At 35.9% G+C, this 15,388-nt stretch overlaps 1 protein-coding gene across 2 annotated transcripts in view; it reads right to left on the bottom strand.

Moving 5' to 3' along the window:
• PDHX (pyruvate dehydrogenase complex component X) overlaps window positions 1-15,388 on the bottom strand; it is a 38,298-nt gene that overhangs the window by 14,717 nt on the left and 8,193 nt on the right. For both annotated transcript variants that reach the window (XM_052695248.1, XM_052695247.1), the window contains exons 2-6: window positions 14,004-14,087; window positions 9,937-10,037; window positions 5,969-6,174; window positions 5,176-5,274; window positions 495-678 (exon numbers count right to left, since the gene is read on the bottom strand). In XM_052695248.1, coding sequence (XP_052551208.1) covers window positions 495-678; window positions 5,176-5,274; window positions 5,969-6,174; window positions 9,937-10,037; window positions 14,004-14,087 — 674 coding nt within the window. The remainder of the gene's footprint in view (window positions 1-494; window positions 679-5,175; window positions 5,275-5,968; window positions 6,175-9,936; window positions 10,038-14,003; window positions 14,088-15,388) is intronic.

The following is a 15,388-nucleotide window of genomic DNA, read 5'->3' as shown; positions in this document are numbered from 1 at the left end:
CTGCTCAAAGTAAATACAGTTAAGCTCAGTGAGTGCTCTAGTCTACTCCACTGAACTGGGATTAACAGCATAGAATTAGCCCTGCTCATTCTTTTGAAGAAGTCTGCTAGAATATGCCCAAATATTCAGGCTTGAATTCTCAGCTAAGGTATACAAACACTCATCTTCACGTGCCAAATATTACATATTGCTTGAATATTTAAATAGTAGAGTATTTCCTAAGCAAGGTACTGCTTTCTCAGTTCACAGAGCGGTCACTTCAGATGGTTTTCACCGCAAATCTTCCTTCTTACTCTTCCAAATAAATTGAGTAATATTTCAATGCAAACTTCTTCTCACCTTCTTCATAGAAGAAAGTCATTTTTTAAAAAATTGACTGAAATATCAGTGAAGACAGACAGAAAGATTTCAGTCCCGGAAATTTCACATCACTACCTAAGCAGCAGTGGCAATATTTACCTCTTACATTGTCAAGGACTTAAAAGAAACATTACCGGTGCAGCAGGTTGTCCTGGTGTAGAAACTGGTGGATCTATTGGCCTTGGATAAGCAGAAGCCACAGCTGTTGCTGGCAAAACAGAAGGCACTGCAGTAGGCTGAGGAGTAGCTGGAGAAACCACAGGTTTCAATTCACTGGGTTTACTTTTCTGCTTCCCTTGCAGAAGTTTAAGAGCATCTCTGGTGATTAAGCACAATGAAATACTGAGAATGAAGAAAAAATTTCAAAAATTCCCAAAGCGTTGCTATTCCATCACTAATTCTAATAGGTTAGCAACCTTCCTTTGTGTGCTCACATTTCTGTTCTCAAATCAAAGGTTCAGCACTCCTGTTAACAAAAGGGCTTTGAATAAGCAGTAACAGAAGCCATTTGTGTCAGAGAAGCATAAAATTCATGACCACTAACATCAGTGTACAAGGCATTTCGTGAATTGCGCTAACATTTCTTATAAACAAGGCATCAGAGCACTCGTGCTCATGCTATAAAGTCTCAAAAAATCAGTCGTTTCATTTGCTATTTTGGTGATCACTTCAACTAAATACAAATTAATTACTTGTAAATGGTTTCTAATGCTACTTTATAAATAGTGCTCACTATAAAGTGAGCACTCATCAGTGAAGTAATACATTTACTAATCATTCATCTGTACCTTCTGACCTAAATATGTATAAACAGGTACAGAGATAGCATGCAAGTCCACACTTCATCTACATCACTACCATCTATCGCAAATGTAGATGCTAGTGTGTGATACTAATAAAATTTATATGCACTAGTGACTTGGCAAAAAAGCTGCATCAGTCATTGATCACCTCTTTATGCTCCAGATCTGGTAACACAATCTTGTATCATTTACCCTATGCGCTCCTCTATCACTTCATGAAGCCATCATCACCACAGCACAAATGTTCACAAGTGTTTACGTACACAAAGGTTTATTACAAACTGGCAGAGAAAATGTAAAAGAAATCTAAAAATCAGACCACTGACAACCTTAGAATGGCTTCTAAACTTAAGACACCAAACAAAAATATTTCCAAATTTCATTAATTACTGCTTACGTGCAAATCTACTTGAGTAAGAGTTAACAGTTCATATAGTATTAGCTTTTTGTAAAGGGACACCAATAAAGGCTCTGTATTTTTTCCTAACAATTTATCACTCTAGAGTCAAGAATTAAAATCTGAAAAGCTCCACTCTCTGTATTATCTGTTTACTCCTTGATTATTTGCTTTAATTTATTCTTTTAGCCCCAGTAGATAATTCGGCTAATACTTCAAAAAAAAAAAAAAGTCTGAAGTCAGGATGTAAATTCAATGTGAAAGTTGTTCCTTGCTTTCTCAAATTTACTTACTAGCTAAAACCTGTCTAAAAAAATATTTGTTTAGGATGTAACATAACTACTACATGAAGGGAGAAGAAATTAAATTTCACAGAATAAAAATCATCCTCTACCATTACAATTCTACACACACACATGAAGAAACTACATGATGTGATGTAACTTCCCTAGTTAACTGGAAGCTACTAAGAGTTACTTAAAAGTTTTAACTTTGCAATCATAACAGAGACCATCTGTTCATTATATCATTCCCATATTACACAGAATAAAGCTTCAATAACTTCTTATATATTTAAAGTGAAGGAAATGCTTTAAAATTACTTCAATGTATTATGCATATGGCATAAAAAACAGATGGTCCTACCTATTACAACCACGTTAAAATGCTTTAATGGTTTTGGTGGCTGCTAGTGCATTAACTGAAATCCTTATTGTGAAAGTTGAGCTTATTTTTAGACTAAAATTTATATTCGACAATTTTTGAAACTCATGCGAGCCTGAGATCTACTATGTACTTATTACAAAACAAAACAAAACAAAACAACCAAAAACATTACTCAACTGATTCTGAAAAACAGGCATAGCAATGTTTTAGGACTGTAATGGCTGCAAGATTGAGAGCCCGAATAAAAGAGTTGGAGGAATATATCAAATTAAACGGATTTCTGCACAACGTCAAGGAGGTATTTCATTAGAACTGCAAAGAACAAAAGTCACTTTCTAATTACTCTATAAAATCCCTATCAATACAGGACAACAATGGAGAACAATGAGAGGGAGAGGTAACAAACATGGAAGAGAGTAGTCCAATATCCAGAAAAGACATCAGAGCTTAGTGAACATCTGTTAAACAACAGAATGTTATACTAAACTGTTATTATTAGTAGTATTCAAATTCTGCACCTCTTCAGTTTAATCACTACTACAGAAACATGGAGACTAACACTTTGCACTTTATCTCATCAGCCAAAATTCCATGAATGGCTGAAGTAAACAGTGCATTTTGTGCTCAAAAGATAAATTGTGTGAAATCGACAAGCCAGAGGATATAAACACACCTAATAAACACTGAAGATCCAAACGTTGGCTACATGAGATGCACATCGGCATATTTATGGAAGACTTCTTGGAAGAGGGAAACATTACACATCAGAAGCTTCTACTGCACTATCAACATTATAGAAGGAACTCATTTATACATACTGGCAGCTGACAAGCAATACGCAGCCCAGATCTCACTATACCTCTGCACTCAATACATACCCATAAAACAACTCTGCAAAATCAGTATGACATAAATGCCCTATGTCTTACTTGCAAGAGGACAACGCAAATGCCTGAGCAGCTCTGAAATCTCCAGTCACACTTACTGAGAGCAGATAAGAGGGTACCAGTGGGAGGAACATGGCCTCAGAGAACTCAGGTATTGCTGGTACCTAACATGCATGCCTTGTAGTGGTTGCATTTGCAAATTTCTACATACTCAGTAAATAGGATGAGACAAGATAGAAGCAGACTGAGACAATCAGCAATTTTAACATAACTCTCCTAAATACAGTGTCTGAGGTTACATGTTGTAACCTTTAACAGAGGTCAATTTCTATTAACACATCGATTTGCTAGTGTATTTCTGAAAAGAACACAATGTATTGTCTAGAAAAAAATGCATCAGTCTGCTAAGGAAGGAAATTATGACGGGGAAACCTATCATGTGAAACAACCTACTGCTGATAAAAGCAGAATTCACAGTAGACTGAATCTAAAGATAGAATGCTGGTAGAAATGAATTTTGCTTGCCTATACAACTCACTATCTTTCTTTGTTTCTGGTAATCTGATAAGCTATGTTCAATAAGGAAACTCAGTGATTAAAAGTGAACATGCAACACTCCCTCAAAAAAAAATAATCAATCACCAGTCTGCTTGGGAAGAAGACTATGAGTCACTCAGCTATAAACTCTAGCACGTATTTTAACAGGGATCTCAAGTTAGCAGTATTCAAGGAAATATTTCTGCAGCAGCTCTCTACAAAAACCTGCAAGCATTTTATTTCAAAGCGTAGTAGCAAAGCCTGCAGGCATCTGAAAGATTAACATCATTTCAAAGTAGTGGTTAAAAAATAGTAAAAAATCAGTCTGCATTTTAAAAATATTTTCACAGTCCAATCTTTTTGTGTGTGTGGTTTTGGGGTTTTTTTTGTTGCTTTCGTTTTTTACAGAAGTGCAACGTATCAACAAAATCTTATTTTTTTCCAGTAAGTAGTTTTTGTAGCAACTGAAATAGCTTTTCTACAACACCATGACAACTAGGGGATGTTAATTAGGTGGTTCAAACTCCTAGAGGGTTTCCACCTGCCAGGACTACTAATGCGCCAGAGAATACCACAACGAAGAAAATAACTTCAGATACTTTGTTGCTGTTACACAGAATATTCTATCCACTCAAAATCCTATTTTAATTCAACTCAGCCAAAGGCACTAGGAAGAAGTTTTGAAAAAGCAAGGAAAACTTTCGCTATCTGCTTCTCTGAATTAACTTCAGAGTTACACTAACCTAGTTGTCTTTGAAATGGAATTACAGCAGCTTTCAAGGTCTGTGAAAGAGAAGGAAGGCATTTGTTGAACGCAACAATTTCACTTAAAAAAAAAAAAAAGCAGTACTTCTGTTGAAAGCTCTTCTCTCTAATACTTCACACACTAATGCAAAGAAAATATACTATTTCAAGGTTAAGAATTCTGGATCTACCATGGTGGGTTTTTATATACGACTTCCCAGCTCTAAGGGTTGAATATCAATCATCAACTCAGAATATTCAGAAGAAGATTAAACTACCCAGGAGCTCAATCACAACAAAGATTCCTTAAGCCAAAGACAAGCACTAAATAAAAATAAATAAAGGGAAAAAAAAGCACAACAGAACTCTGGATTCAATAGCATTGCATTTCATTGCTCTCCCTAGTTTAACAACAGAAATCAAACAATTCTGACAGATTTCCTGGTTGAACTTCAGTTAAGGAAAAAAACTTTAATTTATCAAAGAAAAGGAACTGATGAAAACAGTCCAGAGTTGTTTTGTTTTGGCTCTGACTGCACCTCTGAGCAGCAAAATCCTTCACATCCACAACAGTAGCCCACACTGCTGCCTAGGTGTCGACAGCCAGCTGTTAGGCTGAACTGCAGGAAACAGAATAGCAGAATTGAACAGCCATGACAGGATATAAAAACCAAAAAATTCATTTTATTTTGGAACTTTAAAGACTTTTTAAAGCATGTCCTCATCTATTCTCCCTATCCACTTAATAGGTTTTTTCTGATCTAACTGAACAGCTACGTACTCTTTAGTGAAGATTCCTCGAGGCCCAGAAGGTGTAACACTGCTTGGATCTAGCCCATGCGTCTCCACAATGTTGCGAGCTGCAGGACTTAAGCGAAACCTAAAGAAGTGGGGAGAAAAAAATTAACTATTTAAATAGTAAGGTTTACTTACTTCCATATATCAAGAGAAACTATAAGACATATGCTGTATTTCAGAAACAATAGGTGGGGAAGAAAACAGTTCTGTTCAAAGGCTGTGATCCTAACAAATCATAATGCGGCCCTTCAACAAGCTTTAACATAAGGTTGAATTTGAAAACATAACAGTGACTTAAAAGAACCAAAATAAGGACTAGAAAACTCATCTCCAAATTTTCCTCCTTCAGCAGTTACACAATATACTGGAAAAGGAAGACAAGTGCAGAACCAAATACATTCTTCAAGAGCAGTTTATAACAACATAAGCAATGAGCTTCAGGGACTCATGCAAAGGTTACACCTCTATCATTTCTCACATAGAGCACATAAGTCATGGTCTTGAGTTTATCATATTCCTTTGTTATGAAAATGAAAACAATTCTTTTCCAGTACCAAAAAGTACAAGAACTTAGAATGTATGGAATGTTGTCTTACCTTTCTCAAAAAACAAACCAACAAAAAACAACACAGAAAGCAAGTTAAATGTAAACTGACCACCTGATCCATAAGCATCAGTGTACATCAACTGTGAACAAAAGTTCATCTAAGCTCAGAATCAGCTCTACTAATCTAAACCAAAAAAAGTTCAATCCCATAATGGGCATGAAAACTCACTGCAGTTTTCCAGGTTGATGTTCCACTTTAGGAGGGGCTGAAACTGACGGACCTGCAGGAGTTGAGGTAACAGCAGCTGCAGGTGGTGCCGGAGAAGATAGATCACTAGCATCAGCTGGTATTTCAACCTGTTTCCAGTCCTGTCCTTCTTCTACCAGCAGACCAATTAGGGAGCCCAACCGTATATTTTTGCTTCCTTCTTCTACCTAAATTTAAGGCAATGAGAACATTCAGTTAAATATTGCATTGTCTAGACTCATGACTAAAAAGGGTAACTGTGAAAATTTCAGGTATATTAATGACACTCCTTCAGGAAAATATATCCTGTTTCATTTCTACCATCAGTAACAAAGACTCATGACTGTAATTAACTACAGCTGCTATTATAAGGTAAAAGAGAAGTATCAACTAATGCACCAAAGCCCCATACATCTAAAGCTAGCGTTCAGAAGTCAAAGTGCAGGAGTTGCACGCTACAGAGCATCTCTAAGAAAATGTTGCATTAGATTCTTTGGGAAATAGATGTGGATCTTTTAGAAGAAAGCCTGAAAATTTTGCCAGACACATACAGCAATGTGCCTTGAGATAACTACAATGTATCTGGTAGTGGTACTTCTTAAAAACAAACAAACAAACAAACAACAACTCATAAATGCAGAAGCTAAAAAACAGAAGCCAAAGTCCCCAAACCCTACAGCAACAGTAGCATCTCTTTTCTTCTTTTTGAAGAACATAACATTTGCTTCATGCTAACATCCACCACTGTAGTGTACCTAGTTTAATACAAATGGTATGAAAAAACAAGTCTGTCCAAAAAGGAAGTGCTAACACTAATGTGGTAATTCACTATTTCAGAAAACATCCAAACAGAAATCATGCAGGAAGAATAGAATATATATAGACTGGATAAGCCCAATTAGTTTTAGATGCTCCTTCTAAAGTTAAGTTGTACCTGTACCACAGTCAAAATAGCTCTTCAATGCTGTAGCAAATAAAATCACAGCCACTACATTAACTTAACAACCTGAAGAAGGGCTGCACAATTGGATACTCTGATGGTCTTCACAACAGTTGAAGAAGTACAACTCTCCAGGCCCTCACAGGCATTAACATTTCCAGGGCATCAATGCCAGGTTCCAAAGCTCACTGGGGCAAAAAAGTAGTTCTGTATAACTTCAACTGTATCAGCCCAAACACAGCCAATTTCCGAACAATGAGAAGACACACTCATTCTTCTCTCAAAAAGCCACGTTGCATAAACATTTGCCTCAAGTAGACCTGGTGCATCTGCACTGCTGATAACTTTGTAAGAAAAGGCAAATTACTATCAAACATTTGAAAAGCCTAAACTAAAACAGAAACAAAATAATGATGTACGTGATAAGGTATCATATTGCTCTTAGTAGATAAAGCCAAGTTTTCTAGAAACTTAAACACTAATAAAACAGAATGCTGCAAAACCATAAAGACTGTACCAGCAGCTGCAAATACTAGGACGCTGTTGCTCACATACTCTAACTCTGCTAACAGGAGGCATCACATTTCACAAGATTACCTGCCTCTCTACCCAGAAAGACCAACACTAGATCCAAGAAAGAACAGCAAAGCCAATCTTGTCTATATTCTCATAAAACATTCCATATTTACAGTTTTGCCATCTACTTCTTTTCCCTCCATAAACACTAAGTAAATAATACTTTAAGAGTAATTATTATATGAAAAAAAAAAAAACAACAACCAAAATAATAAAATCAACCCTAAGACTTAGATGGATGTTTCCTGTTCTGATCTCCTGGTGCACTTTTTTCCCATTAGTATTTTGAAAAGCTTTGCCTGAGAAAAGAAATTATGCATCAAGATTTCATCACATTTTATTTTTATTGAGATTAAAGTACCCCAGGATAACAGAAGGCTAAACAAAAAAATTGTGAACTGCTTGGACTAAGGCTGAAAGATCCTATCGCAGGAAGGTCCGTTGATAAGCAGATTTGTGTAAGTGTGCATATTGGCAGTATTACCACCACTCACAATCAAACAAAACAGCAGTTTGAAGCAACTGCAAACATAGCCTACCTAATCGACTCATTGAAGCACAAAAACTGGGAAAAACAAAAGAAAATAATGCTAAAAATAGAAAATACTGAAATTATACACTCTAATAATTTTGCAGCACTATCATATTTAGCACTAAATAAGGTATGTAAAAAACAATGCTTGTCAGCGTAATACTCAGTCATTTGCTATGAATCTTGTATCCAGCATCAACAACAACACAAAACAGATGCCCCACAAGTTCAAAATGCTTCTCATATTGACATGTAACAGTTAATAACAACTAATCAGTGTTGGGTTTGGATTTTTTTTTTGCACGCCTTCATTTCTTTACAAGGCTGTGCATACAAAATAGAGAGCAGCTCTACTTCAATAAACATTCCACATATGGTACTTAAACAGACCAATAAGTGTTAGGATATGTTTGTGCTGTATAAATCTTTATTGCAATTTTGATATCAGAGAGCTTTAAGGATGCTATGATAACATGCAGAAATTCAACAGGGACAGCTGATGATTCAGTAACACTTCTCCTAGTTAGACTTCGTCTACAAGTCAGTGTGACATGAGCATTCAAAGCTGTCACTGCTCTTCGTATTGAGCCTATAGCACTTCTTCTCATATTCACTGCTCTTTAAGATAAATAGCTAGGTGAAAACTCCAGCATTCTGTATTTTCCAATAAATGTTTCCAGCCCAGATAACTGCAGAGTGTGTGTTTTTAACAGTATGTGTTTAAAAATACTTTAGAAGCATAAAAACAAATCTATGCAGCCTTTGCAGCTCAGAACTAGAAGAGACTGAAAAAAATGTTATTATATTGGTTAACATTCTACCTCCTGGATTTTTTTAATCATGTCCCCTGCATTTTCAAAATTCATAACACCAGAAATCTCCTTTACTTAGACCTCAATGAGTCTTGGAGGCTATCATATGGAAAGACTGGAAAAAAAAAGTCACTTTGGAACATTTCTATTACTCTGTGTGCGTCCACAACCAAGGAGGTTCTAAAAGAAACCTAATTTTGCTGACAAATAAACAAAGCACAAATAAGGCATGACAAGTGAAACAGTTGGAGGAGACAACTTTAACTGTACAGAGGAGTAATCTCTGAGCTGGTGCCACTGCAGCACAGTGGCAAGCAAAGTGGATGGACCTTATGCTGGTTCACTTCACAGTGGAAGTTTTATACAAAGTAGTTTCAGTTCATTGCAGATCTCACTCAGGTCATGAATGAGAAAATGGTAATGGATATTAAATACATTTCTTTAAAAAAATTATTCATCCTCCGTTTTCAGTCCAAATTTACCTATTTTAGGCAAAAAGTCAGCAGTAATTTAACAATTAATTCTGCTGAAAGAATAATCACTTCTCTGAAATTACCCTTCTAAAATTTTCATCCACTCATTTAAGTTTTTATGGCATGTTATACTGAACAAGATGTGATCATTAAAAGACACATTAAGAGAGACAAAGAATATATGCAGACACAGCTATTCTATTATTACTCTGCTTTTTCTAAAACTATAGATACTTGCAGCATACAGTCATGGAAAGTAAAAGCAATAGAGAAGCTTGAATTTAATCTAATGATTAATCTTTGAAGGTGAAAAACAATGTTAGCTTCCCTTTATATACTTGGTTTTCTGTAATGAACTCAAATCAAGATGGTGTTGAATTATAGCTGGCATGAAACAACATAAAACTTCTGCCTTGTTTAAGGATATGAGCAAACTTTTTGATTTGAAAAGCTCTTAAGAAAACACTAACAAAACTGGTTGTGCAGCTTATGAAACAGCGCCCCTTTAAACAGATGCTACAAAACAAATAATGGGTTTTTTCCTTCACTAGGAATGCAAATAAATGCATTGAGAGAAACGATAACATCCTACTCAGACAGACAGAATCCCTCCCTACCAGTATTTTTGCCAATACACCATCGTCGCTTGATTCCATGGTAACCACTGCTTTGTCTGTTTCAATTTCACACAGTGCATCTCCAGCATTCACCATTTCACCTGCAAAATATAACAGAACTTAATGCATGATCTAATTTTCCTTTTATATCTCTTTAACCATTGAAGAGAGACATTTAAGCATACAATACACCCTGCTTACATTCTGAAACTTATTCTACAGCTAGTAGATTCCCTGCCATGATCTATCATATTGCATTGTTCATTCTCATATACAAACACTCCAATTCAGCGACAGGAATAAAAACAGCAGAACATTAACATAGCAATGTTTATAGTAGGTTTTCCAAGACAAAGTACACTCACACAATGAAAACTGTCTGTACAAAAGCACTGCCACAAATGCAATTCTCAACCCTCTCTATTCATTGCAAGTCAGCAGTCTAAGTAAGATACTTAAATCTTTTCAGACAGGGGTCATAGGCAGCAATGCCTGCAACTAAGATTTGTAGGTTCATAGCTTGCACCTACACTATCAAAGCTTTTCAAACGTAAGTATGAAGAGCTTCAATCTCTTTGGAAAGCGTACCTGCGAGCTTGCTTTCTCAATCTCTTTCACAGTAAAAAAATATATATATATATATCTTTTACAAATATACCTACTTTGTGAAACACAAATATGCACAAATGTTAAAAATGCCTTTTAATCCTTAATTACAGGAATGTAAGTAGAATAACTATGAAATATGCTCCTCCTCTGCTTTTCAAGAATACCCACATCTGCTGACACACAGAAGTTACTATGTCTGAATTCCTCCAGCAGGTCAATACTGATCATGTGGCCTATCTTAAAAACAAAACTAGATGACAAAGTTTAAAGTAATTGAAAGCTTTGGTCTCCAACAAAACAGGGCACTTTTCCTTACACAGTACTGAAAAACGGGGACAATACACAGAAGTCTAACATAAGATACAGTTCTTTTAACACAAAATACGATTTTAGTATCTCCTCAGTAGCAGAAATGCCGCACCTATATTATCTAAACATTTAATTTCTGCTGTCATTTTGATGCTAGGCATCAGAAAATTCTTGTGCAGGTTGTAACCTACATTTTAAAGTTTATCATACAATTTAATAAATATCTCCATTTAGGTATGGCTGTCTGAATTAGAATAAAAGAAAAATAAAGTATTTATTATCTTTGTGATCTCTGCAGTAACAAGCAATAGAGACATTCAAACCTCAATTACATCGTTTTAGCATTCATAAACAATCTCATTATGGAACTTGGCAGGGGAGGTCACAAAGTAGCACCTATTTATTTAATTTAATAATCTAATTGCTGCACTGCACTTTGCAATAACTAGAGCATAAACAGCCTACAACAAGAAGCCAAATTTCCAGGCTTTATATCAGTAGCTCAATCCCACTGGATTATTAATTCAAGTTCCTTATATATCAGACCATGAGGTAAATACCTGATAGCTGTTAAGAAATCAAATTGTTGAGCAAATTCCATAACCTATATAGCTGAGATAAGAAAGGAGCTTAACACCCTATCTGCTTGCTCATTCTCCTCTTGCAATCCGCAATCAGTCTGAAAATGTTCTGCACCATTGAGAAGATCTCTCACTACTGCGGATTGCTCAGCACTAACTCTAACAGGACTAACAGCACAAGCTAGCCAAAACAAATATCACACATTTCTCCCTTAGAATATAAACTCATAACTCGGGTACATGGGGCTGTTTGTAGAAAGCTGAGGACTCATATGCAGGGAAGACAAGAGGAAAAGTCTTCAAGGAAATGGGTAAACCACTTTGCCACTTGTTTGGTTTGTTTTCTTTTCCCTGTTCCCAATAAGCATTGCAGCCAAAAAGCAGTCACAGATTTGGAAGGCAATTGATCAAATGAAATTTTAATCAAGAATACTTCATAGCTGGCTTCAAAATCTCATGGGTTTCAGTGATTCACTGTAATAGAAAGGATCATAGTCATTTTTAGTAGAGAGTGCAAAATGTGATAGGTCCAAAACAGGGCCCACTTTGATGTCAATTACAGATCAGCTTTCCCAGTAGAGATGATTGGGATGAACAGCTTTGCAAAACGTATCTTTGTTTGTATGGTTTTGAATGAGAAAGCAGCTTTTGCAAAAGGAGTTGCCTTAATGGTAGCTAGCTCTCTGAGATTATATACGATACATTTAAAAATTCTTTTTATTTTCACATTTAAAAGAAAAAACTTAAATCAGTCATTTCTTGTAGCTAGACTGAATGATTAGTATTTCCACTGAAACTGACTTTCCCTCTAGGAAATCCCTTCCAACTGACATTCAATAGCCTGAATTCTCTATTCAATTACTAGCAGACAAGTATCCAAATCACAAGATACAAACTGCATTCTTTGAAGTGCTCTTTGCAAATTAAATCAAAGTTGACTGAGCATAGAAGTCCCTGGAGGTGCTTTCTCAGAAGACCAAGTTACACTGCATGGGGAAACTGCTAGCGCTGTTGCCTGTTCTGTTTCCTACCCATAGTAATTAGGGGGTTTTCATCTCCAGGGCTGTTAATCTATCATCTTTCATCAACATTAAATTCATACATAATAAATAAAAATTTTTGGATACACAGTTTTTAAGTGAAGGACTTTATTGCCCACCGGACGTTATATGAAACTGCATGAACAGTGACAAGAAAATAGTAAAGCTGTCAATTCAGTTCAGTATTTTTCTTTCTGCCCTGCTGAAATCATCTGCTCATACCACGAAACTGTTAAATGAAAACATTTCATTCTTAAACAAAGAGCAAAAAAATAATTCAACTAGTATTCTACTGGCCCCTGCTGGGGAAGCTGGGAAATACACTTCAAATGCAATCACTTCTGTCAACTGCTTTTAAATGTTTTTTTTTATATCATGTTATCAACCATTTCTATTCAATAATGCTGCTTCACATGGATGGTCAACTCACTGGTGAATCACACTGCTATGAGCACCTCTTGCAGACAGAAGCATGTGGTTTTTCTCTTAACTTTCTTTTTTAATGTCATCATTATGCTCCTTTTCCAGACTGTTCAGCAGCACATCAGTGCCAATAAATCTTAAATAGATCTTAACATGTTGATATCTCTTACTTAATTTTGGTTTACTTCTAAATAGCAAGTAGAGCAACGACAATGCTAAAATAGCTTATCACAAAGTCAAATCAACAATCAAGATTTCATTTTAATTAAAATACTTTTTTCTTCTTGTGTTGGGGTTGGCATGTAGTGGGAATCCTGTGAAAAATCACTGTACGGCTGCTGAATCCTAAGATCAATTTATGAGGAAAACCAATTCATTCATTTTTATATATGTATATATTTTTATTATTATTATTATTATTTTTTACCACGTACAAACTGTCATATTTTTCCTAGTTTGTTTTGCAGAAACTCCTACTAGAAGAGTTCATGTCCATTACAAGAGAACCTCTGAGCTATGGATTTGCCATCTTTTCACATCCCAAAATATTCAAAACAGACACACGTAAAGTACTTTGGTAATTCAGTGATGAAGGCCTTACCCACACTTTGAAGAAAGAACTCATTTATCCAGGTAGAACAATCAAAATGCAGATTTAGATAAACAAATCGCAACTGATATTTAGAAGGCAAGTCCTAAAGAACAACTATAAAAATACCATATTCTTAAACTATTTTATCACCCACCAGAATAAGGAAACAGAGACCCCTCCCCAAACTAAAGGGCTGTCATATCTTTAAAGCTGCTACTGTTAATCACAACAACACTGGGAATTAAGAACAAACAAACAAGCCACAAACAAATACTCACACCCCTGAACAACCTTATAGAAAATGTTCAAAATGTGGTCAAAGCAACCTTATGGAATACAACTGAAGAAAAAGTATTTAAAGCCAACAATTGTAAAGTGAGGTATTGTTCAAAAAGAAAGCACAGACACACCAAACATTTTGCTTCAAAATGCTAAGATACAACCTGAAACAAATAACTTATTCTTACAGCACATGAAGAATTGCAACTGAGGACACGGAAAATGGTGTCTCACCTTCCTTCTTTAACCATTTCACGATGTTTCCTTCTTCCATTGTAGGAGAAAGTGCAGGCATTAAAACTTTAATTGCAGGTGTACCTGTAAAATAAGAACATTGTTAAGATAATAAGAACAACAATCTAGACTTAATACCTTTTAAGCACAAATGAGGCTAAAAGCACACGAACCTGAAAGACAGCTGAACTAAATGCAATCATTAAGACAAAGTTCTTTTTCCAAAGCTTATTGTAAAGTTCTTTTTCCAAAGCATATACTTTAAATGCACTCCCAAGAGCACCAAAGAAAACAAAATAAACTACAGAATCTGTTACATAGAGAAGAGCCAACCTGAGAACGAAACCATGCAACGTGTTAAGCAAACCGAGTTTTGTCTTTAGTAAAAATATAATATGGACACTGTATGATGATAAAGAAGGTACATCTGCTTAAGCTTTGAAGCAATTCGTTTTTAATGTAAGCTCCCCCCTCACAATTAAGACAATGCATTATGAAAAATACACAAACTAGTATTTCAAATTTCAGTATAACCTGCTGAAAAATGCTGCGGTGAATTGAAGTGAAGCAGTTATAGAACTTTTGCCCAAAGAAGTGTAAACAGAAGGAAATTGAAAGCTTGCTTAAAGCTCAAATTACACACTTCATCACGTGTAGCAACCATAAAATACAAACACCCACTAGAGGAATAAGCAGCTATCATAAAGCTGTGAGTCTTTCTTCTTCCCCACTGAAATGCCACAAAATTCATAAGCTGAGGCAACTAACATCTTCTGCCTCTTGAGTATCGGATGCATACGTACTAAGTCAAAGTCTATTTTCATTATTTTTGTGTTTCCACATGTGGTCCTGCCTATTCTTCACTCTGCTGCTGTGAGAGCTCCTCTGAGCAAAACCTTGGCTAAACTACCATGCTACAGCCTCTTATTCACTTCAGGCCATGTGGGCAAATGGAACAAGTCTCGAAGACAAGTAAGCAGGAAATGGTATCTGAAAGTAAGGCCTGTCAGATATATATAAGCCCAAAGAAGTGAAAAGAAATGTGCACACATGTATCTCAGTTCTTAAGAGAGGCCAACCTACACCACAAGAAACTGGATAGCTCCCTGCTCCCTGATGTATGCTCCATCCAGAAATTCCTCAGTGTTATTTATTGGTTTTCCTTCCAAGCTATGCAGCAAAATCACAAACGCATGAGAACAGTATCGAGCATCTTCTGGTCAGTCTCAGAGTACTCATCTATCCTCAGACTTCTTAAGCATGAAGACAGAGTGGTGGAACTGTAAGGACCATACCTAGCCAACTGCTAGACTAACTTCTGACACCTAAACAGACGCTAAGGTTCTTATAATTAGGACCACCGCTTTAATGCTGAACTGCAACAT

Source organism: Tympanuchus pallidicinctus, unplaced genomic scaffold (assembly GCF_026119805.1).
Source record: "Tympanuchus pallidicinctus isolate F22 unplaced genomic scaffold, pur_lepc_1.0 scaffold3, whole genome shotgun sequence".
Lineage (NCBI taxonomy): Eukaryota > Metazoa > Chordata > Aves > Galliformes > Phasianidae > Tympanuchus > Tympanuchus pallidicinctus.
Note: the sequence above shows the minus strand (reverse complement) of the source record. Positions and strands in the feature narration are given on the sequence as shown.